General features: G+C 35.9%; 1 protein-coding gene across 1 annotated transcript; it reads left to right on the plus strand.

Moving 5' to 3' along the window:
* Positions 1–1329: 1329 nt before the first annotated feature.
* On the plus strand, positions 1330–20779 carry LOC106708628 (protein serrate). Its single transcript, XM_045681806.1, has 14 exons — positions 1330–1725; positions 11794–12078; positions 12322–12376; positions 12788–13042; positions 13386–13446; positions 13917–14050; positions 16311–16661; positions 16813–17180; positions 17783–17915; positions 18091–18186; positions 18286–18822; positions 18894–19084; positions 19210–19548; positions 19673–20779. Exons 1-14 carry the CDS (start codon positions 1660–1662, stop codon positions 20246–20248), a joined length of 3447 nt encoding a protein of 1148 aa, XP_045537762.1. The 5' UTR covers positions 1330–1659; the 3' UTR covers positions 20249–20779.
* Positions 20780–21375: the final 596 nt, after the last annotated feature.

The raw sequence follows: 21375 nt of genomic DNA on the forward strand, positions 1-21375 counted from the left end.
AAATCAGTCTCTGTTTACATCTTTAAGTTAAGGCTGTGATATTTGTTGGCGAAAAGCAGCGTTGACCGGACGCGATTCGCGAGCGTGGCGCCGCGGAGAATGCGTGCGCCGTGGGAACACACACATCCGCCGCTCTCTACCGTGCAGTATGACATGCATTTCTACACTATGATTTGATATACAAGCGATTTGTTTACGTTATGAACTTGATTTACTTTTGTTTGTTTGTGAAAGTGATGTGGCAATTAAGTAGAAATAGATGTTGTTGGAATTAGTAAATATGTAGAGTAATTACTGTATTGGAGAAAAACGACTATCAATATTAAAGACAGCTGTTAATAAGAAGAAGGATTCAATCTTAGAAGCTTTCACTTAACAGCTTCAGAAATTACCATACTACAAAGGCAGAAAACCTCAAATGTACTGAAGAGTCCAAAGGAATTTGTTGCAGTTAACAGTCTTTTTATGGGATTTTGGTATGCACACTCAAATGTTAGAATATAGACAGAATTCCTGATAATTGTTACAACAGTTAAAAGAACAAATCAATTAACTAAAACTTTAAAAATAGATCCGCGTAAAAGACAATTCAAACGACAAAACGAGACATTGTTATAACCTAGATCCATGATAGTAATGTAAATGCGGATAGTTAAATGGTCATATCGTGTACTATTCGTATCGTAGCGGGCGTCAGATCGGGCCATGCGCCCGCGCACTGCGCATACTGATCGCCCGGCGGACGTTACTCCGGCTACGTCACGGGTCCGTCTCTACTCTCGTGACTCTATAGTCAGTGCGCATTGTTTCTGTGAGAAAACTATGTCAGCGATCACATCCTGCTTTTGTTTTGTTGAAATGAAATTCCATTGCGTTTGCATCTTGTCATTGAATTATGATTTGCTTAGACAATTAGCTAAGTACGACTTGTGTGGTAACTACCTTATTAGCTTTGAGCTTTACGGTCTTTATAAAAAGACCTGTTTTTTATGCAAATGTAATCTAAAGATGCACCGTATTAAACATTACATAACTGTGAATGTTTTACGTGTGTTGGTATTTTGTAATAGTACGTTCTACCGTTTTTATTTGAAGTGATTAACCATAAATACCTTAAAATAATTCTATGAATGCAACAAACAAGAAGTCATATTAGCACTAATGTAAATTCAAAGAGTAAACAAATTTAACATATCTAATTAATAGTTATCTTCAAATTGTAATATTTTCACGTGAAAGCTCAACTTAATAAAACTATCTATTAAATTTACTTATTACATAAATCATAACAAATGAGATTTATCATCAATGACTTACCGGCTCAGCTGTAAGATGCGTGGTGGGTTTGTGCGGTAACAAAGCGAGATCCGCGGAGAGGTTGCGCGAGAGCATCGGGCCCTGTAACTTAGTTAAAGTTGAAGTTAAGCTCAGCGGAGGGCAGGGCGCGGGGGGCGGGGCGGCGCGGCGCGCGGCAGTCGTCAGCGGACGCCCGCGGCGAGAGGTCGATGCGCAGCTTATGTCGGTGTCGATGCGCAGTCAGTGTTCGTACGCAGCCGGTGTTGAGTGCAGTGCGCATACAGTGCCAACATAGTGCGTGTCTGTGGGCAGGCGGCATGCGCGAGGCGCGCGCGTCGCGGCGCCCCGCGCCCATCTGATCCGATGCGCCGAGCTCTTGTCTCGCGGCCGGCGCTGCTGGTCGCTCTCGCCCTCGCCTGCATGCTGCGAGTATGTCTTTACCATAAACCATTACTCTTCCATCAACTTCCCCAACAAAGTGTACTTCATTACCTTCTTCCCCATCAAAGTGCTCTTCACAATTGAAGTATCCTAGGCTATCTAAGTTTATTGTAATATTGATTAGTACTTCAGGATCAATGTTTATGTTACCATTGACGCTTACTTCTTAATCATCTTTTCCTATATCATCAAAGTGTGCATTCCCTTAAGGGGCTCCAGTGTATCGACTTCCAAATCGATTTGTGGCTCGAGCTTCAGATTTACATAAGCTTTACAAAAAAAAAAGTGCGCATTTTTGGACTTAAATGACAAGTTTAAGCTCTGGAATATTTTTGTAGATGTTCTTTAACATTACATTTTATGGATAACGTTTTCAATAATCTCATTTTGTTTCCGTATTTATAGTAGAAATACTTTCATCTATACTCTAAGCGTAATTTCAGCCTTATAAGAAAATTTTCAAAGTAGCTTCTGTAATGTTTTATTACAAAATAGTGAGCTTTATACTGTACAAAAAAAACCTGTATATTGTACCAGTGGTAAGAAAATCTGTTGGTATGCAGAACAACACAATTTTTATTATTTTTATATATTTAAATTCGGATTACGTAAATAGATGTACACGATTTTTTAAATAAAGATTGCTAACTTATATATTCATATATATTTACCATGTAAAAGATAAAATTTCAATAATCATCTTATTTTCCACAAATTCCAATATGATTTAGGATCAAGGTTAGTGCGTCTACATATTAGCTTTTCGACCGTGAACCCTGAGAGCATAATTCTGCTTCTAAATATTTTATAATATGTTATATGAATTTTTATATAGAATAGACTAGCTGTACCCGCGACTTCATCTGCGTGAAATAATATCTTCTGGTAGCGTTTTTTATTATTTAGGCTACTTATTTTACTTAACCTTATTAAAAAACTAGCTGTGGCTCGCGACTACGTCCGCGCAAAACAATAAAAAAAAACTTAATAATTAGCCTATGTGTTCTTACAGACTATGTTCTATATATGTGTCAAATTTCGTCAAGATCCGTTGAGCCGTTCCGGAGATACCTTCAAACAAACATCCACCCATCCATCTAAACATTCGCATTTATAATATTAGTAAGATTAAAACATACACATAAACATTACATATTTCCATACAAACATTCATCCATTATTCCCTCTTATTATTTTCTTTATTACCAATGCTGTTAAAACTTTTACATACTTTGAATGTCATATATACTTATACGAAATTAACAGCATAAAAAATAAGTTTCAATCTTCTACGTGTAAAAATGACGATAATTTCATACAACTTCTTTCCGCCCTATCAACTCCATACAATTTTTTTTTCGCCTAAAAAGTAGCCTACGTCCTTTCTCAGGATCTAGACTATCTGTGTACTAAATTTTATTTAAATCAGTTCAGAATATTTGCGTTACAGAGACAGACAGACAGAGTTACATTAGAATTTATAATATTATTAAGGATTAATGAGATTAGTGAATTATTAAATAAATTATTCAATTTATAGTTAAAATGCATGGACATTTAAATGTGATATGTTATTCAATTGATTAAAATTTAAAATGAGTTTTTTATTATATTATAAATTTTAATTAACTAATTATTGGTGAAATAAATATTACTAACGAATAAATAGCAAAAATTTAAATGTATTTTATGAATAATATTAATCGACTTATTTCATTTAATTATATTCTGTTCGTTAATGTAATTTAAAAATATATTCAATCTGATAACAAATAAAACAAAAGCTACTATATTTTTTTAACAACTAGTTGTCGCCCGCGACTCCGTCCACGCGGTATTAAAAAAAATACAATGTGTGTACATAGCCTATGTGTTCTTCCAGACTATGTTCTACATCTGTGCCAAATTTCATCGAAATCCGTTAAGCCGTTCTGGAGATACCTTCAAACAAACATCCATCCATTCATCCATACAAACATTCGCATTTATAATATTAGTAAATAAAAAAAAAATAATGAAGTATTTCTTATGAATAACGATTAATAAAATCGATTAAAAATAATAACTGACAGAAATCTAACTAAAATTATAAATGCGAAAGTTTAGATGGATCTTTGTTAGAAGATATCTCTGGAACGGCTCAACAGATCTTGATGAAATTTGGCACAGATATAGAATATAGTCTGGAAGAATACATAGGCTACTTAAAAAGATTTTTTGCTACTTGGCCATAATTTCAACATTCCATTTGATAGCTATATTTAGATTTTGTTCTAAGATTTTCTGATATTTGTCTTTTTTATATTAGTTTATTCCTTATTCTATATTCTTTTTAAATAGCCATTAAATAAATTATAGTTATTTTATTAGTATCGTTTAATTAATCTATATTTTATTGTTGCAATAAACATTTTTATGTATTTTGCTTCATGTATGTGATATTTGAAATACAATACTTCCGCGAAACCTGTTTATAATTAATAGATATACCTATATATCCCGATACAATAATATTATGGATTCTCTATAAATATCCCTCTTCTTGAATATCTTTTATCTTTTTTCTTCATTATGAGGTGACAAACGAGCGATCGGATACCTTAATTCGCCGAAATAGCGAAGCGAAGCCTGTAAACATCCGCGATTACAAATGCGTTGCATACCTTTAATCGATGAAGGAAACTTAATCTTATGCATCCCCTTTTCCCATCCTTTTCTTGTCAGAAAAGGGTGGAAGAGAAAATACTAAAATTAGACCTAAGATACGCACATTCATTACAAGAAAGATTGTCTTCTATATGTTCATGGTATTTTAAAGGTTAAGTCTGCCAGTTCATGCTACAAATGATGTTGCTGGCGTCTACCACTTTTAAAATTAATCTTTTTACATACTTATTAGAGTAATTATTCAATACTTTTAAAGGTTCTTATAAAACCCAGGTTAAGTTAGTAATCATACTATATAACAAAAATATCTTGATCTTAAATCATGACCATCATTGCCTTGTTATTTCCTTAAGGATGAGTTGGCACATTATGAAATTTTCCATATCTAAGGACATTTCTAAATTTATTACAAGTATTTCGTTAATATAGTATATCCATACTTTTATTTATATATAAATTGAATAGCAAGTGATAATTTCGCTTACATTGTTGCCAATTTCTGAAACAAAAAGTAAACTTGTATTACTTCGTGTTTCGTATTTCCAAAGAAGAATATTGAATGCCTAAGACATAATTATTATGCGGGCTGATCACAATAGTTAAAAGCTTGTAGCGGTCTAACTTTCAATGCCATGGAGCCGTACGATATGCTAATGCTGGTTCATTGTTAGTCATTAATAGATAAAATCACGTGTTGCCAGCGCGACACTTGAGTCTTCGCAAGACGACTACCAAAGAATTAAATTCACTTCCCACAGCTTTTAGCACCTATGTTTCTGTGACAATTTTTTAGCCTAAGCATTTTGAGCGTCATTTATTTCACAACAAGTGGGTATACAATATACTTCTTCGACTGCATTTGATCGAGCCATTCATTCAACGTTTATATTTATGATCAAATTAGCCAGCCCTGAGAATTGACATTATAGGATATCCGTTACATTATAAAGAGTAAAATCGTCTTCTTCTATTCTTTATCCATTCCAGTTAAAAGTTTAATTGGAATGTCATTGTGGAATAAGAGCGTCGGTGGCTCAGGGGTTAAGCACTTGACTTGCAATCTGCAGGATCTGGGTTCAAATCTCGCCATGTACCAATGTGTTTTGGATTTACATATGTACATATGTCCGACGTTCTTACGGTGAAGGGAAACATCGTGATGTACATATCTGAGAAGAAATTCAATGACGTGTGTGCAGTCAACCAACCCACACTGGGTAGGTTAGGTGTGACTATGGCCTAGTCACCCCTAACTTAGGGTAAGCTCCGAGCCCCTCAGCGAGAGCGTATAGTGAGCTGATATATACTAACTTACATACAACACTGAAAGGCTAACTAAAGTTAACAAAAGTACAGAAAACCTTGTAGAAGAACAAAGACATTATTAGACTTTCATTGCCGAATCTTTTGTTTGTTACAATAAAAAATAATAATGTACAGTTACATAGCTTTTGATTCTTCACTCTCTTTTAATGTATATTCTGTTTCACTCTATTCATTAATACTTACTTTGGTCTTCTTCTAGCTCTGTAGACATCTACATACAATTTCTTTTACTTATTTGTTTGTGTGGTTGACTACGATCGTCGTTTGTTTCAAACATCCCTTAATATTTTCATACTTATTTTATCCCTTCTTTTCACAACTCATATGTCACAGCTTCATGTCATAGCTCAGCATCTTTACACAAAAATACAATCATCAAAAGAAATTGTGTAGACTTAAGATTTTATTTTAAATTGGTTCGTTTCTAAAAATTCCACAAAAACTACATTTACCTAAAAATAAAAATAATATTCCTTGATAATAATATATTCACAGTCGTAATGTTCAAAACAAAATTCTATGCAAAAATTTATTTACGTCATATATTAAATTTAAAAGGGGTCGTGGGAAACAATGTTCCTATTACTTTATTCGATACGATAATGGATTTGTTTAGTCTATTCTAAGGAGTATCTATGAATAATAAATTATGTTTTGTATAAGATTAGAGATTTATCAAAATAAAAATTGCAAAAGCTTTTAATTCTATTAGTTTCAAATATTTTCTTTTATCGATTGATTTTTTTCACGGTAAATTAGTTAGCGTATTAATGAAACAGTTTATTATTAAGGCTTTGTATTAAAGGAAACATGATATATCCATTTAATGGTAATAAATATTATCTTCAATTTTTTTTTTATGTACAAATAAAATATGTGATTTTTGTGACTGAGAAGGTTATCGATAAGCAATATCATTCTTTATTTATGGTAATATTAGCTGTCGCCCGCGACTCTGTCTGTGTGGAATAAAAAAATATTTTATAAGTTGCCTGTGTGTTTTTCCAGACTATGTTTTACATCTTTGATAAATTTCATCAAGATCTGTTGAGTCGTTCCGGAGATACCTTCAAACAGACATCCATCCATACATCTAAGCATTCGCATTTTTAATATTAAGATTTATTTTTTTAAACTTACTAAAAAAAAAGTTACATAGTAGAGTAAGAATTTTTGTTTTTACACTCAATTTTGATGTTTTTTTATGACACGGGTTTTCGTTCGACTGATAAGTAGACGATTTGAATATTATTTAGAATGTCAGAACGCACATTCAGTATAATAGTGTAAGAAAACAGAGATGAGCTACAGAAATCACTATTACCTACGCAGTTAATAAAGAAAAATAATTAACTTAACAATATAATTAACTAAAATTAAACATTCAGTTGGACTTCATTTTTTTCTTTATTTAACAAAGTATTACTTATTTATAAAAATGTTTATTAGTAAACACGCAATCGGTTTATTGAAGATTTGTTAATCGCGGTAAAGGTCACCTTGGAGTTCCAGGATTTTGTTACGCGGTCAATAAAAACTTTAGGAATGATGAAGAAAGTTCAAGTATCGTTAATTTTCGGAGTTGAGACTCAAAGAATATTGCTTTGGATAGTAAATACTTTTTGCATTGATATTTAAAAATAAGTTAAATCTTTAATTTATAACATTTGAAGATATTTCAAGCCTCAATTTAGCAAATTTAGCAAAGCTAGCAAATTTTAAAAACTTTTTTACCCCAATCTACTTTTATGGGCAAATATGAAATAATAATTAGTATAAAAATATCAACTTTGAAAAAAAACTAACCTAATTTTTCGTTTTTTTTTTCTAAAGCTAAAGATAAATAAAAAGATTAATTTAAAATAATTTAATTTTAACGACTTTTAGATTTCCAAATTAGACTATTTATGTAATCGTCTTTTTTTTAATATAAAACCAGAAAATTTAAATAATCAATATGCAATAATACAGAACATGATTAGTTAAACATTATTTACTGAACCTATTTAAAATAAAATAAAATGATAACATTTCAGGAAAATTTTTATATGTTTTTTTACGATATATTTTATTTTCAATTTAAACATATTTTAATTAAAAAGTATAACAGACAATTATCTCAGTAACAGTATCTTAAGACTTCGTTAATGGGTTGTGGACTTTAAGATAACTCTATACTAGTTTGCACATAACTGTACCCTTTTCATATTAAAGTTTAAAATTAGCAAAGTTTGAACTTTAACATAATTTATGGAAAGTCTTAATAGCTATGAAAATAATATTTAAATATTAAATAACATACTCATATTATATTAACGAGAAATTTTGAGCTTAGTCTATCTAAATATACGAAATTATAACTCCAGATACATACTCGTATCAGACTAGCTGTCGCCCGTGACTCCGTCCGCGAGGGACAAAAAAAAAACTATAACAAGTAGCATATGTATTCTTCCGGATTATGTTCTACATCTGTGCCAAATTTCATCAAGATTCGTTATCCCGTTCCGGAGATACCTTCAAACATCCATCCATCCATCTAGACATCTAAACATTCGCATTTATAATATTAGTGTGATATACTATTGAAATTATACAGGGGTGCTGACCTTTTATTTTACTACGACACTCAAATGACATACTTCAAAACGTGTTATATTAAAGGTTTCAAACCCCTGCATTCTATTCATTGATCTTCAGCTGCAACATCTTAAAAGGGACGCGACACAACGAAGGGCAGTCCTAAAGGTCATTGGGTTACAGCTGACTTCGGATATTATAAACGGGAGTTTTTTTAAGAGACACCTTTGACTTTTAAGAGACAGGACTTGTTAAACGTGTACATTTCCTTCTGTCAAATAAAAACTCAGTTTTTAACTTTCTTGCTTGTGCGCTCGTTTTAGGTAACTGGGTAATTTTTTGGGTCAGTATGTTTTCATGAAGACGTTTATATTTTCCGTTATTGTTAGGATGATATGCACTTATGTGATTGTAATGTGACAGAATTTATTGAGTTCATAGTCAAAGTAAAACCATAACAGATTAAAGTTTCAATCGGATTTACTTTGCTGAGTATCATCACTGATAAGATTGGTCACATTTCGTCACAAAATCGTTAACACTGAGGTAATATATAAATAATTTTATCACCGGTTCCGTGGGAATTTCAACGTCGCCTAATCGGGAGAACTGGTTTCGCGTATTCGATGTAAATATTGGATTAATATTCATACTGAAAACCGTATCGAGTCGTCGTCTGCGCGGGCCGATGACACATGGCCATTGATATTTATACAAGTTATGATCGATTTTTTACAATCGATTGTTATCGATTACGATTTATTACGATTTTAATATAAATATTAACTAGTGTGATATTTTATTAGCTGAATTAAGGCAACCATACCCGAACACGTCTGTGTATAAAACGCCAAATGAACATTCGAGAATGCCTACACATTTATCAATTCGTTACTTATCATGTTCCACATATGAATTTGCACATCAATAACCTCAATCTTTTAAAATTCGCTTTAATAGTACCTTTTAATATTGCTTATAAAGCTATTTCTGAATTAAATTTTGGTTATGAACTTTATAACTAGATAGTTAACTATAAATACTTAGTTTAATTATAAAAAAAATGCTAAAAAAAACTTAATAAGTAGCTAGTTTGTGTTCTTTCAGACTATGTTATACATCAGTGCCAAATTTCATCAAGATCCGTGGAGGCGTTCCGGAGATACCGTCAAACAAACATCTACCATCCACTATCCATTCTTCTAAACGTTCGCATTTATAATTTTAGTGAGATATAGTAAGAAACTACGAAAACTACGAAAATGTAACAATTACTAAGATAAATCATATCGAATAGAACAACAGGTATGTTTCTGTTTAATTTTTAACGTATTTATATTCTAAATATATATAATTCATTACTTTTGTAATGTTACATTTTCTTATTTAACTTCAACTCGGCAACATAAACATAAAATAACATAAACACAACACAACATAACATAAAAACATAAGCTTTATACTAATTTGCGCAGTGGAATATGAAACTACTTCGTACTTTAACACTTATATTTCATGAAGACATGTTTAAATTGAAAAACGAAGCACAGACACATTCTAAGATCATAAATGTAAAGTTATACTTATTAGTACTTTGAATTGACAACATTAATATCGCGACCGCAAAAGCTCATACCGAAAGCTTAGTATCCGTGTAAGCTGCGTGAAAGCTTCTGAAACAGATGGGCGGAGGTAACAAAGGCAATAGGCGTGTCGCTTACAAGGCGGAGCTTGCCATTCTCCGGTACACTCGCGTAAACAAACTCTAACATGAACTTTAGTACAATGCATTAGAGTTCAACGCATTTGTGCGTGACTGTACATTCACGGTTAGCCTTTTGTATTGGAATTAGCCGCCTATTAGACAAAGTGGGGGCGAAGTGTTTGCGGGTCTAAGTAATAGTCGATGTTGTATGAAGCTAATAAACAAACAGGATGTAAATACTTTGATGTTCAAATGCTTTTATTTGGATTACTCTGTTTATGTTAAATGCGTAAATGCTTTGACCTAACCGTAGGTTTTCACTGTCGATTTTGACAAGAAAGATAAGGATAATCTTCTATTTCTTTACGAGAAAAGCATATGTAATAAGGTATAAAAGTAGATAGAAAAGGATATGATAAAGGAATAGGTATTTTATATAGGTATAAAACATCAAGAAAAAATGGTTAACATAACGTAAATTGGTACGATGATACCCGTTTATCACATAATTAATAAAGTTAATTTATTACAGCCGAGAATATAATTAAAAATAGCTTAATATAGACATATAATTAACTTACTGTTTTTAATTAATATAAAATAAAACTAATTTTTGTTTTAAAATATGTTTGATTTAATTATAAATTATACGACTATTAAAAGGAATATTAAATTAATTTATATCTAATTAAAAAAAAATTAAAAAAGAATATTAAATGTAATTAACTTTATTAAATTATAATTCCATTTCGTAATTCTATCTTACTAACAGGTATTATAAATGCGAATATTTCGATGGATGAATGGATAGATGTACAAATATTTGGATGATTGTTTGAAGGTATCTCCGGAACTGTACAACGGATCTTAATGAAGTTTGGCACAGATGTAGAACATAGTCTGGAAGACCATAAGCTACTTATTACGTTTCTTAATTATGGACGGTGTCGCGGGCGACAGCTAGTATAATATAAAGTTAAAATGAAATTTCATACCCTGTTCATTCTCTTTAAATAATGAAGTCATAAGATATTATTACGTTTGCAGAAACCATTAAACTGAAATTGGATCCTGTTGATTTAACATAAACATATTTATATAGGTTTTCATATTAGAAATTTGAGCTTAGATTTAATATTTAATTATGTTTATTGGACTAACAATATATCGTTTATTTCCCAATTTTTTAATCTGTTTAATTATTTATTGAAAAATATTTTTCATCAAAATCGGACCACCAGGGGCGGAGTTTCGCGGTAACACACATAAAAAAAAAAATACAGTCGAATTGATAACCTTTTTGAAGTCGGCTAAAAATCATAACGATTGAGGTGGGGGAAGGCTCTATTTTTAGCCGACTTCAAAAAGAAGGAGGTTATCAATTCGACTGATTTTTTTTTTTATTTTAAATTGTATTTCCATTGCTGGTTTTGCCGAAATATGAGAACAACATTGTACCAAGCAGCGCCATCTAGTGTCAATGTTTGTTATACTTTTAATGTCGTTAGTTGGTATTGAACCTACATGTTGTATTCCAAGAGAATATTTTCCGAAATATTTAAACTAATACTAAACTTCCCTTTAGCATATAATTACAAACTTTGCTATGAAAATATTTATGTAATGACAACCTAGTAACAAAGAACTTTGCTTGTTAACAAAATTGGGGTGTTCGTTTGGAATCATTTCCCTGTCCTTAGTATGCGTTCATTTAGAATATGATATAAATTTTCTGCATGGAATGAGTTATACGTTAACACGTGTTATTCGTTGTACAGTGCGCGGCGGGGGCGGGCGTGTTTGAGCTGCAGATCCTCGAGTTCTCCAACTACCGTCTGCAGCTAGCGTCAGGCGGGTGCTGCGGGGGCGCTACGCCCGGGGCGGCGGGCTGTGCACGCGCCTGTCGTACGCGCTTTGCTCTTTGCCTCAAAGAGTACCAGTCCGCCGCAGCCCCGGGCGCTTGCTCATTCGGTAGAGCAGCATCACCTGTACTGGGAACGGATTCGTTTACTCTAGCTGATCCACTTTATACTTTGGCGTTACCTTTTTCTTTTAGATGGACGGTGAGTATTGGTTTCTATTTTGCTTTTACTACACTATAGCTTTGAACCTGTTTCTATCTTCGAATAAACATATTTGTTGCCTGTTATAGTAAGCATTGTAAATGAATCAAAATTTTTAAAATACATAAAATACAATGATTTTTAAAAATGATTCCTATTAAAAACTTTTTTGACAAAGATTAGTTGCTACTAAATACTTGACCTCTTTATTTTAGCTCTATTAATGATAGTTTTCATTTGCAGAGATCGTTTACGTTGATTCTACAAGCTTATGATGACTTTAACTACACAGATCCAGGTAAAGTCTTCTATATTTATATTATATTATATTATATATTTAAACGTTATTATATTTTATAAATATTTTAAACTAATAAGAGTGATTACTTTTTTATAATCTACTTTGTGTTTTTCCAAAATAAAAAATAAAAAAGCTTTTTTTTAGCTATTTAAATTACCTTTTGATTTAAGTAACAACACTTTGTCGTTACTTATTCCGTGTATTGAGACTTTAAATACAACTAACGCCATCTTGTGATATAAACACGCAACTATCATACTCACTTGTAGCAAGTTCGGCGTGTGACGACAAACATAATTTTCTGACCCGGTGGGCATAAGTCAAAATAATCGCCCCTCTTACCTTTTCATTATGACGCACTACATTTAATTTCACGTTAAAATTAATTATTATTCTTTTTTTTTTCAGAAGAAACAGGACTGATAGAGGAAGCATGGTGGTCGGGTATAGTGGAGCCAGGAGAAGAATGGCATGCGCTACGCCATGCCGGGGCCGCCGCGGCGGTGGCTTACCGTGTCCGAGTGACTTGCCAAGCCAACTACTACAATACAACTTGTACGACCTTCTGTAGACCAAGGGATGACAAGTTTGGACACTACTCCTGCTCGTCAGAAGGTGATAAGAGATGTCTACCAGGATGGCAAGGAGACAATTGTGAAAAACGTAAGTTACTTTATTTACTGTTGGTTTTCCCTGATGAAAAATAGATATAAAAATATCTCTGTTTTTTTAATATATTTTTTGTACGAGTGTTTTAGTTATAAATCAAGTTTATGTCACGAGTAACCGCGGGTTTCTGAGATCAAAATCGCTGTATAAAACATATCGTCATCCCTGTCATTATTTTTGACACAACAGAGAGAACAATATGTTTTAAACGGATATTTTATTCTCAGAAACCTACGATTAGGCGTTCAAAAGTTTCCATTCACTCTATTTTCTTTTAACTTAAAATTCTATATCATGTTTTCAATATGTGATTTGTAAAAAAAATAATTATTTCCAGCCGTATGCAAAGAGGGGTGTCATCCGACGCACGGACGCTGCGATCGTCCAGGTGATTGCGAGTAAGTTTTAAAAAATCAGAAGCAATTAGTCTAATATATAAAATTCTCGTGTCACAGTTTTCGTCACCGTACTCCTCCGAAACGGCTTGACCGATTCTCATGAAATTTTGTGAGCATACTCAGTAGGTCTGAGAATCGGCCAACATCTATTTTTCATTTTTTTTTAATGCGCGCGGACGGAGTCGCGGGCGACAGCTAGTAATTTATGAAAATAAAAATTCTTCTTTTTCCTTTAAACTTAACTTCAACAGAGTCAAGACTCCAAATAGTCTTTGCCTCGCTTTACAGGAATCATTTGTTTCAAACTATGCATTGCTATACATGATTAATAAGGTTCATGTAAAAAGATATGAAATAGTTTCTAATTAGAAGCTTATAAGATAAAATTATTCAACGATGTGTGTGAGGCTACATTCTGCACTGGGCCAGCATAATCTGACCAGATATCCTAATATACTATTGTTTCCCAGTTGTCGTCCGGGCTGGCGAGGGGAGCTGTGTTCACAGTGTCAGCCGTACCCGGGTTGCAAGCACGGCTACTGCAACGGTTCTTCCTGGGACTGCACATGCGACACCAACTGGGGAGGCATCCTTTGCGACCAAGGTTAGTTACACAACTGCTAATCTTCTCAGTAAATTTTTGACATACGATGCTCACTAGCCTTGTTAATGACAAATAAGTGTCACAAAATTATTTTCGTACTGTATAGACAAACAAAGCTATCTGAGCCAGTGAGAGAGGCGCTGCTGTCGCGGTCTGTTCTGGCAGAAAATACATAAAACCTACATGGAGATGGAAAATGAACTTACCTTTAACAGAGTCACCTCCATCATTAGTTGCACATTCTTTTGATTGCTTTCATAACAACCTGGTTAACTGTGTTTGCAAACCAAAATAGAACGAGTTAAATGTACAACATATTTAGGTGTAAAAATAGACGAAAATTTCTCTTTTACTGAACATGTAAATTTTTTATGTAAGAAACTTAGGAATATTCTTAGCAAATTTTATCATCTTAGTTTTCGAGTTCCAAAAGGGACATTAAAATTACTTTATAATTCATTAGTGGAACCAATACTCGATTATGCTCTCGATTGTTATGGACTCACACATAAAACCCATATTTCTAAACTGGAAAATATTCAACTAAGATATGTTAAATTACTTGTGGATAAAAAAACAAAATCAAAATATAATCAGGACTCATTCAAACTTTTTAAAATATGTAAAATACTTCCTGTTAGTGTCAAACATAAATATTTAATTGCAGTTAACAATCGTGAACATACTTCTTTTTTTAAAAATATATGTAATACCTACAATACCCGAGCAATGATTGCAGGTAAATATATGGTGCCCAGGGTACATAATATATACGGAGACCGAACTCTTAAAAAACGTGTACCGTATATATTTAATTGTTTACCTGCATTCATTACGGATGAAAGTATCAAAGGTAAATTTAAAACAAAGCTCAAAATTTTTTTATTACATGCATTGCCATAACTGATTTCATTATACTTTCATTAAATTTATTTTAATTTTAATAATCATACTTATCTAATTTTATTTTATATAAATTTAAATTTAATTTAATTTTTAATTATCATACTAATCTAATTTTATATTATATCAATTTAAATTTAAATTAAATTTCTTGATCCCACAGTCAAATTATTTTATATAATTTTGTGGGACATAGTTCTATTTTAGGTTTTTTTTTTATTGTATTGTAAATAAATAAATAAATAATAATAATAATAATAATGGCATAAGAGAAGCAAAATGACATAACAGCTACAGTTAAAAAGGATTTACTTAAGTTTTTTGACGTTCTAACAAAAATCCATCCATCCATGCATTATATCGGATTTATAATATTAGTTTATATTACTTTAATAGTATTATTTAGAAGTAAGATGACAACCAATCGTTTCAATGTTAGTTTTACACGTGTTTGGTGATACTTGTTTCATCACACATCAATAGATGGCGCTCTACCGGTAAAATGCGCGCTATAGAAGTGTTATATGCTGCATGTATACTCCGTAGGTGGGTAAATTTTATTCAACAAACAAACATCCCCTTATCCTCTTCTTTCTACATAAAGGCATTTTTTGACGAATCGGTTTGCTGTTAAGCGAACGATCAAAATAAAAATCATAGAAAAGAAAATTTATTAAATAATTGAAATGTAGATAGATCAGCTTATGTTTCTCACGTGTGACGCAGATAAGTGAATCTATTCTCAGATCGGCACAATATATACCTGTAGGCAAGCACGAAAAAGTGTGCAATCGCCATCATATCTATAGAGTTATGATTTATGTTTCAAGCCGCGAGCTGCAAATCACCGAACAGTATGAGATGTAAAGCGTGCGGTCTATTTTATAAGGAGCCTTGTTCGCAAGATTGGTCTCTGACTTGCCATTCGGCTTAAAGCCAGCTCGTCGACTGGCATAGCTATAGTACATCGCACTGAGCCTTGTGTTGCCAAATAAGCTGTTGAGCCGAAGCTCGTTTCTTCAAGCCTATACTGATGAGCTGAACTTTTGAGCCGGTTTCGAGCTGATTTATATATGTCTAATTTTACGTTCGCCTTCGTCAGTTAGTAATTGTTCATTGTCCACTAATAATAAATCATGATTACATAATATACGACGTGGCAATTGTGTGTAAATTTCCGAATATTAAACTTCGTGGCCCCGGGGTTAAAGCGTGCTTGATGAATCATAGGCCCAGGTTCGGTTTCAGAAGTGGAAAACTTTATAAACTACAAATTTTCCACAATTACACAATGTTTCACTACCATTACACTACAATTGATTTCCTTACAGTGTGTAAAATAATGGTACGTTTTCAGATCTCAACTACTGCGGTACCCATGAGCCTTGCCAACATGGTGGTACTTGTGAGAACACAGCACCCGATCAGTACCTCTGTACCTGTGCTGAGGGCTTCTCTGGAGTCGACTGTGAAAGGGTGGACAACCCTTGTGCCCCACAGCCCTGCGCACATGGTTCCTGTGCACTATCATCTACCCCTCCTGGGTTTGTCTGTAGCTGCGAGCCGGGATGGACTGGAACATTATGTGACGCGGACGTAGACGACTGTGCGAGCTCTCCTTGCAGAAACGGTGGACTGTGTCGTGACAGGCTTAACGCTTTTTCATGCGAATGTACCACTGGCTGGACTGGACCTACTTGTACTGATGGTGAGTTTTTTCTAATGACTTTTTGATAATCTGGGGTTAAACTTTATGGGGTATTATTTTCATTGAACCATTTGACTTCTAGGTCTCATTTAATTATACGAGTTTGTTTAATGTTTTGCTTCAATCTTGTAATTAATTTTAATTGCTCTAGATGTCGATGAATGCGCGGAAACTGGTGAAAACAACACTGCCGAAGGCAACCTCGGTCCTTGTGTAAACGCGGCAGCATGTAACAATACTGCTGGAGGTTACGCGTGTGCTTGCCTCGCGGGATGGACAGGGAGGGACTGCGAGGTCAACGTGGACGACTGCACGGGGCAATGCCTCAATGGGGCAACATGCATCGACTTAGTTGATGACTTCCACTGCGCATGCGCTGCGGGCTACGCGGGACGGACTTGCGCGAGAGATGTGGACGATTGTGCCTCCCGTCCTTGTAGGAATGGAGGCGAATGCGTTGATCTCCTTGATGCCTATCGATGTATCTGTCCCGTTGGATTCTCTGGAACGGACTGTGAGGTGTGATTTGATCTTCAGATTAACTAGTTATTTAAATGTATACGCTTTCATTGATCCCTTTTACGCTTTTATAATTATTTTGTTATCTTAGATGCCTTAATAAACGATATATATTCTTAAACTTACTTATTCTCCTGTCGCAGGGACCCAAAGTGGGTTTTGGCTAATTTTATGCTTTAGCTAATTATTCATTGAATTTCCAGCCAATATGAATCGATTTCATCTTTCAATATTCTCATCTTTTTAACCGACTTTTCATTACCGTTACATTTCTTATAATAATATACTTACTAACATTTATTTCAGAATTTCTTTCAAATGTGTAAGTTATTTAACTTGACCGAACACATTTTTATCTATCTGCACTAACACACTAACAAAACTTCTGCTTCTAGCTACCTTCCTGTTTTGGACGTTACTGCCGGGTGAGTTTTAAATGTAAGCTGTGTTTTGTTTGAAATTTGGTCGATAAATTATTATTTTATACGATTAATAAAAATGAAATGACAATATCTCGTTAATGAGCTGGTTCAGATTAATATAACCAAAAATCAGATCTCTTGAGCTATCAGTGTATAGTATAAAGGTTGTTGTTTGTATAGGATGATAGAGACCACTGCGCGGGTTCGCCGTGCGCTAATGGGGCACCGTGCTACACCGCGCAGAGCGACTACTACTGCCACTGCGCGCCCGGCTGGACCGGCAAGAATTGCACGCAGCGCGCCGCCAGGGACCGTGAGTGCTAGTTTCTTTATACATCCTTCTTCACAACTTCAGAGTTACTTTTCTGGGTTCTTTCAAACACTTCTAGCCCTTCATTTCTCTGGCTTTTCTTCATTTATCCAATCTATTATTCCACATTTCACTAAGTTTATCTTATGTATGTTACATTTACATGACATGATTTCAGAAGTAGACGAGTGCAGCATAAATCCTTGCCGAAACAACGCCACGTGTATCGCCAAGACCAATGGTTTCGCTTGTGTATGCCGTGAAGGTTGGACAGGTATGTCGTTACTCTGTTTATATATAAATACTACCTTTGCATTAGCGTTCTGATTTTTCCATGGGTAGAGTAGTTACTAAATATTGACGTATATTGCAGGTGAAACTTGTTCTGTGCGCTTGGAGGAACGAGACCCCTGCGAGGGACTTTGCGCTAACGGAGGCACTTGCATCAGAGAGCCTGGTGTTTGGCGGTGCGCCTGTCCCGCTGGGTGGATCGGTCCTTCGTGTGAAACACCCATAGCTCCACTAGCTCCGCCTACAGTTCCCTCCCCACTCGCACCGCTAGCTCCTCCACCGACGACCAGTTGCGCTTGCGCACACGGAGGATCATGTATTCAAGCTGCTGTGCCTTCTGGTTGGGCGTGTGTGTGCCGTGAAGGCTGGACTGGGACTAGATGCGAGCGGGCGGTCGACGGTTGCGCTTCAACTCCGTGTCGTAACGGTGGGCGTTGTGTGGGGGGCGCGGGGTGGTGGACTTGCGAATGTCCCGCGGGGTGGACAGGCACGGAGTGCGCGGAGGCGGCCTGCGAGCCCGCCTGCCCCGCGCCTGCGACCTGTGCTTCTGACGCTGAGCGGGGCGCGAGGTGCGTCTGTCCGCCGCCACCAGCTCGACTGGCTCGACACTGCTTGGAAAGTAAGTGTTGTGGTTCTGTTGTTTTTTTGTGTTGTTTTCATTGAGTATTTAAAAATAAATAAATCTTTCAGTGATTGCTGGGCTCGGTATAGAGGGTACGGACGTGGACACAGCTCCGGCGGTGTGCGGAGCGGACAACGGCACGTGGTGGTGGGGCTGCAACGCGTGTCGCTGTGCCGCTGGAGCGCCGGCCTGCACGCGCCTCTGGTGTGGTCTGCCCGACTGCCTCGCGCCCGGCGCGCAGCCCTGCCGCACTGATGAGGTGAGTTACCATACAAAGGCAAATCAAGTTTATTTAGAACATTCATAGATTAACGGTCGAACTGGAAAACAAAAACTCCTTATCTTAAAATAGAGAGATTAAATTTTGTCTAATCTCTTAATCAGGTTTGTGTGCCAGCGGCACCCGCTCTCTGCCTACGCCCTCCGTGCGCACCACTTGGTGAATGCAGACGCGTAGCTGGTAGACGAGTGGAGCCACCTGCACTACCCGCACCCGCGACGTGCTGGCCCGGCGCCAGGGGAGCCCCGCCAGCAGGCTGCGCGCGGGCTGAGCTTCGCCTAGCACGAGAACGGCTGGCACGTGGCGCGCACGTTGAACGCGCCTGCGCAGCTCTGCGGCGTGCGTTAGCCGCAGCATTAGCTGCTAGGTCCCCGCCTGCGCCCCCTCTCGCTCTACTCTGCGATCTCGCGCCTGATGATGATGATGCCTTGGATCTTGCCTTGGTAATTTATTGATCTATATTTGTAGTTGTAACTTGGGTGACCGAGTTTTTGGGAAAACAGTCAGACAAGTTTAATAATATTGTATTATCAAATATTTTGATGTTTACTGTTATTCTTGTTACAGTGGGCGGGTGAAGAAGAAGGAGCTGAAGGTGACATGAGTTCCGGCGAGGCAGACGCAGGGGCTCTAGCGGCGGCCGTGAGAGCTCTGAGTGAGCTGGTATCCAGGAGACGTTTGGCGCAGCATGCATTGCTCGGCGCTGCGCTACGACTGCGCGTCGTGCACGCGTCTTCGCCGCCGCCCGTAGCCGAAGCCAGCTCTTCATCCGCTGCTCTCATCGCTCTAGCAGCTGTAGTATCACTCCTACTAATCGCAGCTGGTGCAGCCTTAGCTCTGTTCATTTATAGAAGACGAGCCGCAGCGGTAGCCGCCGCGGCGGAGCGCCTGAGACGACGCGATGAAGAGAAGTCTAATAATTTACAGAATGAAGAGAATCTCCGTCGATACGCAAATCCCTTGCGTGATGATAGACCGGCGGAGGAATTGCCTCGCGCGCATTCACTGTACAAGGCTCAGAATGCAGATGCGCGTAATAACACTCCGCCCCGGGACAAGGAGCTGACGAAACGCGCGCTCCCTCCACCCGAGCCTCCCCCCGCGCGACACCCGCCGCCCGAGCGGCTCACCGTGCTCGTGTAGCCGCCCGGCCCGCCGTGTGATACTAGTGTAGGACTGGCGACTTAAGGCGACATGTGGTAACGTGATGTCCTATTGATACAACTATGTTAACTTTCTTATCATTTTCATTTTTATCCACAGAGGGTGATCACACGACACTAATGTTTCTTTATGTTCAGTGGTTCAATAATACTTTAATACTCATAATATTTACTTCAATACTGTCGACTATCTAAGAAGCTCAGTAAAATATGAAAAATAAAAATAACTGATATTCAAATTAATAGTTATATAAATTCTCCGTCCGTTACCACATGTAGCCCGCCGTTAATCTAAATGTAGTGTTAATGGACCTTAATGAAAAAAGACGAGAAAAATCGCGTCCTTTATTTAATTTATTATGTTAGTGAAGTTCCGCTGTAAATATGTATTTTTGTAAATAATGTTAAAGAGTGTAATAATTTTTTGAATGTTTTATTGAGAGATTATCCGATGCGAATGTATTATTGTAAAGGTTGTAATGTTGATACAAGAAGTGATCGTTGTAATAAAATGCTGCTGAAATAAATTAAAATATTTGTTTTATTATTTTGTGCTTTTGGCGTTAATTTCCCGAAAATAAATAAAAAATTGTATCTACAAACAATGACATAGTTTTTGTAATCTATTTTTAACTAGCTGTCACTCGCAATTCCGTCCGCGCGGAATTAAAAAAAATATAAGTAGCCTATGTGTTCTTCCAGACTATGTTCTACATTTGTGTCAAATTTCAAGTTCAAGTTCAAGTTTTCAAAGTTCAGCAAACGAGCAAGCGGCCACCTGAATTCGCCGAAAAAGCGAAGCGACCGCTGCCATGGACTGCAGATGTGTTGCCTACTTGTAATCAAAAGATGAGGGGACGCACAGAAACAGGATATTTTTCCCCTTCCTAGATTAGACTTTTTTATATTATGACATTGAAGCGCCATCTTTGAATGTGCTCCAACACTTTGAGGGTTTGCTGGTTTGTTTCAACAACAATAGATGTCGTCTTTTTAAATTTTAATCGTGCACTGTATTTGTAGGGTATTTTATACGGTGTTATGATAAAAAAGAATAATAATTAAGTGGTTTTAAATAATATAAAACCCTTACATATGTTGTTTACT

Source organism: Papilio machaon, chromosome 17, assembly GCF_912999745.1.
Source record: "Papilio machaon chromosome 17, ilPapMach1.1, whole genome shotgun sequence".
In the NCBI taxonomy this organism is placed as follows: domain Eukaryota; kingdom Metazoa; phylum Arthropoda; class Insecta; order Lepidoptera; family Papilionidae; genus Papilio; species Papilio machaon.